General features: G+C 36.8%; 1 protein-coding gene across 2 annotated transcripts; it reads left to right on the forward strand.

Moving 5' to 3' along the window:
• The first annotated feature begins 844 nt into the window (after nucleotides 1–844).
• Nucleotides 845–5,709, forward strand: LOC107795884 (auxin response factor 18). 2 transcript variants are annotated; one of them, XM_016618589.2, is made up of 15 exons: nucleotides 845–1,228; nucleotides 1,317–1,364; nucleotides 1,827–1,942; nucleotides 2,045–2,140; nucleotides 2,258–2,314; nucleotides 2,511–2,663; nucleotides 2,930–3,014; nucleotides 3,144–3,234; nucleotides 3,359–3,523; nucleotides 3,624–3,737; nucleotides 3,826–3,898; nucleotides 3,985–4,132; nucleotides 4,229–4,833; nucleotides 4,927–5,114; nucleotides 5,315–5,709. In XM_016618589.2, the coding sequence occupies exons 3-15, from the start codon at nucleotides 1,829–1,831 to the stop codon at nucleotides 5,460–5,462; spliced, it is 2,037 nt and encodes a 678-aa protein (XP_016474075.1). In that variant the 5' UTR covers nucleotides 845–1,228; nucleotides 1,317–1,364; nucleotides 1,827–1,828; the 3' UTR covers nucleotides 5,463–5,709. The 2 variants fall into 2 exon arrangements, with proteins under 2 accessions (XP_016474075.1, XP_075073919.1); XM_075217818.1 differs by lacking the exons at nucleotides 845–1,228; nucleotides 1,317–1,364 and adding an exon at nucleotides 1,607–1,717.
• The last annotated feature ends 478 nt before the right edge of the window (nucleotides 5,710–6,187 follow it).

Below are 6,187 nucleotides of genomic sequence, written 5' to 3' on the forward strand. Positions count from 1 at the left end.
AATCGATAATTCGAAATCGAAAAAATCGAAACCTTATAGAAACGATAACGATAAGCATATGTACAAATCGATAATCAATAAATAATTATCGATAAAGGTCAAAATCGAATCGATAAATCGAATGCACACCCCTAGTTCCAGCTCTTAGCCCTCGGGTTAGGGTCAAGGTGTTTGCCGTGTCAATGTTCTTTGTGAATACTCCTGCTGCTAGATCATAGCGCGTGTTGTTTGCTCTCTTTACCACTTCGCCAATATCGCTGGCACAAAGTCGATCAGAGAACATTTAATATGAGATTGCTTTCATTAAACCTTCTCATACCACGAAGAACAAAAATGTTTTATCCTTAATTAAACATAGACCAAACGTTCCATCATTTAGACCTAACTTAAGGCACAGACCCCAAATACAAGCTAGACTCCCGAAAGTTATTTCCCCAGTTATTGAAAAAATTCACACCATTTGCCTATGTCAGTTAGAGAAGACCCAGTGATGAATAATTGTTTTCTTAAAAATTATGCAATGCACTATAATTTTAATATACCACATCAACAATAGATAAAAAATAATATTTGCATTACTAATACTTGCATTACTAATCCATATATTACTAGTACACCTTATTCATTTTTATACACCCTACCAAACGACTCCTAAGTCTATAACTGAAAAAGAAGGTACTTCTAATAATAATAAAAAAGAAGAGTGATGAAAAAGAGAGAGAAAAAAAATGAGTTAAATACTTAACTGGGGTTAAGCTTTAACCTGAGCATGTCCCAGTGAGTCAGTGAAAGAAGCTTTTCATTTTCAGTTAGTATATAGAGTGAAGACGAAAAAATATGTATATTATGTGTATAAAGAGAGAGAGAAATAAAGAGGGGTGGATAAATTTTGGGGATTTGCTAACGTTGTTGATTCCAGGTGATAAAAATGGCCAAGAAAAACCGGTTTTTGACAACCCAAAAAAGTGGTATTGGATCCTACTAAGAAGACTGAAGCTAAAGAGTGGTTTTGTAACTGAAAAAAAGATAGCTGTAGAAAGAGCACAAAAGCTGTTACATAACACTTATTTGTGTTTACATTTAGAGAGAGAAAGAAGAGGAGTTTGCAGAAAATAGCTGATTAAGTATATTTTGTTTGTTAGTAAAATTTGGATTTTTGGAGGTTTTTGCTTGGATTTGTAATGATGATAATTTGGGGTATGTTGAAGTGCGTGAACAACATTAAAAGGTTTCTTCTTCAAGCTTTGTTGTTAGCAGCCCTTTTTGTTGGGTTACTCTCTTGTATTGTATTGTAAATTTCGCCTTTAATGGTTCAGGTAGAAGTTCTTAGAGGAGCCTCTGCGGTATAGAAAGTTAAAATACAGGTGAAAAAGAATTGCTTTTTTCTTGTTTGTTTTATGGGTTTTTGTGAAATGTTGTTGTTTTCTAAGAAGGGGTAGCAAAGCTTGACTCTCTACTTCTTCTTTTGTTTTTTGTTCTTGAAATTCTCAATTGTATTTATGCACCTGGATAAGTCTTTAGTTACTGCAATTTGCTAATCATTTTCATAAATCAATAAATTTCTGATTTGGGATAAGTTTGGTTTAAATGAAAATTGTAGTTTAGTCTTTTTCCTATTGGGTTTCTTTGCTAAATCTCCAGCTTAAATAGCAACTTTCTTTTGCTCATTTGAGTGAAAAAAGTTGGCCTTTCTATGTGATTTCGCTTCATTTCTTAGGCAAGCTTAATATATCTCTACCATCTCATATTACTTTTTTAATTATATGTTTATTTATGTGGGTTTGTTTTAATTTATTTTTTTAGCTGGTTAATTGTGTTTTGAGTAGGTATGGGAAGTGATGATATGTATACAGAGCTGTGGAAAGCTTGTGCTGGGCCTTTAGTGGATGTTCCTAGGACTGGAGAACGAGTTTACTACTTTCCACAGGGTCACATAGAACAAGTATTTCTTTCCAAACCCCTTATATGATGCTATGGAGTTTTATTTTATTTTATTTTTAAGAAAAAAATTTCTATGGTTGTGTATTGATTGTTGTTTTTGTAGTTAGAGGCATCGACAAATCAAGCTCTGAAACAACAAATTCCTCAATTTAGTCTTCCTTCAAAGATACTCTGTCGCGTTGTTCATGTCCAGTTACTGGTATGTTCTTGATTCTTAAGTCTAAGCTTTGTTTATTGAATTTGTTGCATATGTCCTGTTATGGTTAAAGGAGAAAAGGAAACAAAAAGACATTGATCGTTTCCCTTCAATTGACAGGCAGAGACAGAGACTGATGAGGTCTATGCCCAGATCACTTTGCACCCTGAGGCAATGGTAACTATCAGTAGTAATTGCTTTTTTTTTTTGAATCTTTTCTTAAGCATCAAGCATAGGATGCTAAATAAAAGATCAATCTCGTCTAATTTAATTTTCTCTTTAGAAGGGTTGAATAATTATTGAATATGACTGCTATTTAGATTCTTTAGTTTGACAAATTCTGTGTCTGATTACCTTAATTTCTTCCTTGTAGCAAGAAGAACCGTCTAGTCCTGATCCATGCCCACCTGATCTGCCAAAACATGCGGTTCATTCGTTCTGTAAAATTTTAACAGCATCAGATACAAGCACACATGGAGGATTTTCTGTTCTTCGGAAGCACGCCAATGAATGTCTCCCACCACTGGTAGTCCTTTAACTTTGTTTTCACTCTCCCTTTTGTTTTCTGAGAAAGATGGATGAAGGAAATGGGTTTGAGTAACTACATGTACTACGTATTCTTTCTATATCAGTAATCGTTGTGTAAGATCCATTTGTCTTGATGTTATAGAACAAAATTGGTTGGAGAGGAAGGCTATTTCTTTTTCTTCCAGTCTTAAGACTTGATTACATTTAGCAAATTTTTAGAGGGTTGTATGTTCTGATATTTGGACTGGTATGTGGCATCAACAGGACATGACTCAGTCGACTCCGACCCAAGATTTGGTCGCCAAAGATCTTCATGGGTATGAGTGGCGATTTAAGCATATCTTTAGAGGTAACTTTTACTAATGTTCAGTAAGAATTGATCATTGTAAAAAATTTCCGGTATAATATTTTTAACTGCATTTTAGTTTTTGGTATACGTGTATATTTTCTTAGCTCCTTAATCTATCTGAAAATTCAGGCCAACCTCGAAGACACTTGCTTACTACTGGATGGAGTACATTTGTAACTTCCAAGAGATTAGTTGCCGGTGATGCTTTTGTATTCCTGAGGTGCTAACTCTCTCTCTCTCTCCCTCTCGATTTGTTAAGAACTGGTGCTGCTTCATTTTTTATTCCATTCAATCATATGTAATTTTCCATGAAAGTAACGTGATTTACGTCTTAAATATCGCAGGGGTGATAATGGAGATCTGCGTGTTGGGGTTCGACATCTTGCTCGGCAGCAAAGCCATATGCCACAATCTGTGATATCCAGCCAAAATATGCATCTTGGTGTTCTTGCGACTGCATCTCATGCTATTACAACACAAACACTGTTTGTTGTATATTATAAGCCAAGGTATTCCTCTATCTCTTTGGTAGATGCCACAGAATATTATTTAGATGTGCATGCTATATGACATTTTCTTATTCTTCTAATACCGTATGACATCAATCAGGACAAGCCAATTTATAATCGGATTAAACAAGTATCTGGAGGCTGTGAGTCATGGGTTCTCAGTAGGTATGCGTTTCAGGATGAGGTTTGAAGGCGAAGATTCTCCTGAAAGAAGGTTCATCTAGTGCACTTCCTTCCCTTTTGTTAATTTGTAGGTCATGCTGCTGTTGCAGATTTTGATTTCTACGAGTTTTAATTGTCAGGTTCACAGGAACGATAGTTGGAGTTGGTGACATTTCCTCGCAATGGTCAGAATCTAAATGGCGATCATTGAAGGTTAAGAATATTTGGATTCATAATTGGCAAAGTTTGGCACATTCATTGTCTTGTTTAGCACTTGTTTATATTTTTGGCCCTTACAGATTCAATGGGATGAACCAGCATCCATAGTGAGGCCAGACAGGGTTTCGCCATGGGAGATAGAGCCTTTTGTTGCTCCTACTTCTTTAGATGTTGCACAACCAGGAATAAAGATCAAACGACCTCGTCCCCTTGAGCTTCCCCACACTGGTATATATATAGTAACTCCGGCTCTCATGTTTTACTTTTTCTTTTCCCTTCTACAAGCCCAGTCATTAAAGTTCTGCAATAATTGGTTTGTCACAGACATTTCAGCTGCCACTGCTGCTTCTTCATTCTGGTACCCTGGATCTGGTCCTACTCTTGAAGTGAGCCACTTAGGTAGTGTTGCTGATAACCAACTATACTGGTCTTCGGAGCAGAATAACAGCCTCTCCAATGGCGTGAGCAACACTAGCTGTAGGACTCATCTCAGTGGAGCTTGGCAGCATAGCATGCTTGCAAATGGTCCCCTCAATATGCTCCGAGACTCTATTGAAGACAACAAGCAGCTGACTGCACAATCAATTCTGTTGGATTACGGTTCTCCGATGTCATCAAGGGCAAGTAACGGCCTTTTACTTGACCAAGTGAATAGGGGTAATAAGCATGCCATCTCTTCTACTTGTCGCTTATTTGGCATTGACTTGCGGAACAACTCTAATAATACCCCTACCAGTGAGAAAGACCCACCTAATGTTACATCCAACTGCGCTGATGGCGCACCTACTGTGCATGATGGATCCGAAGTTGATAAGGACCAAAATGTAGAGCATCTAAATCCTTCTGAAGAAAAGAAACAAGTCCAATTGGAGGCACTACTGAACGATACACATAAGCAGGGCGTCACTTCATCAAGAACTCGTACTAAGGTACAAAAGATAGTTTGTGTTCATTCTTTCGATTGTTGAAACCACTTGTTTACCTTACTTACCTATAAGCTTACATATGATTATCCATATTAGGTGCAAATGCAAGGGGTTCGTGTTGGACGCGCTGTTGACTTGACTGGTTTAAGTGGTTATGATGATCTTATCAGTGAACTGGAGAAGATATTTGATATTAAGGGAGAGCTTTGCCCTCGAAACAAATGGGAAGTTGTGTATACAGATGATGAGGGTGACATGATGCTTGTGGGGGATGATCCATGGCTGTGAGTCTCTGCAACCAACTTGATTTTTATCTGTGTTTCTTTTGACTACAACAACAATCCAGTATAATCCCATAAGTGGGGTCTGGGGAGGGTAGGATGTACGCAGCCTTACCCTTACCCTTACCCTAGACGGGCAGAGAGACGCTTTCCGATATGTGTTTCTTTTGACTAAATGTTTTGATTTAATTTTCTAATTGCAGGGAGTTCTGTAAGATGGTCAAGAGGATATTTATATATTCGAGTGAGGAAGTGAAGAAGATGAGTCCTAGATGTAAGCTTCCTATTTTATCATTAGAAGGTGAAGGGACAATGCCAAGTGTAGATTCAGAGCTAAAATCTGAAAGATGACGAAACTTGCTGAACTTGTTGATATGATGGCTACAGATATATATGGGTAAAAGGCTTAACGAATAGACGTGCTTTTTCTTTAATTTTATTTTTCTTGTTTCTTTTGTCGTATAAAAAACCAAGGGAAGGATGTGAAGTTTGTGATTTGATTCAAAGTAGGAGAGTACTAAAGAACTGGATTCATGGATTAATATTAGACTTTACTAATCTTGTAGTTAAGAAACTTGGTGAAGGTTAGTTCTGGAAATTGTGAATACCTTTGTTGTTGTGACTGGTTGTGGTGAGTTTTGATTTAATCAGTATGTAAAAAAAGGTAAAGAAATATAGTCGTGCTTGTCTCTTGATGGCAAATATGATTGGAGTATTTCTTTATAATACTGAGTGGAGAAGAGTGACCATAACTGTAACATAACAGCTACAGCTATGAGTTTGTGGCCCCCCATCATCTTTTCCGGCTCTGGTGGCTCAAAATCGTTCGTACTATTATTTGGCACATATTACTGACTATAAAATAGTATAAAGTTTTTTATCATAGATTATTGTCGATCAAACCAAGTGTGCATATATATGCACATGGTTCCCAGTAATAGTCTTGCTATACTCTGCATGTGATCTTCAACAAAGAAAATTATATATGCTTTTAGTCCTGTGGTCCTTAAAGCTTGGAGTCTCATTCTATTCAAGTTTACTTTATTAAATCATTAGTTAGTCTTTGGTGTGATTAC

The sequence above is a fragment of the Nicotiana tabacum genome, chromosome 7 (genome assembly GCF_000715075.1).
Source record: "Nicotiana tabacum cultivar K326 chromosome 7, ASM71507v2, whole genome shotgun sequence".
NCBI classification, from domain to species: Eukaryota; Viridiplantae; Streptophyta; class Magnoliopsida; order Solanales; family Solanaceae; genus Nicotiana; species Nicotiana tabacum.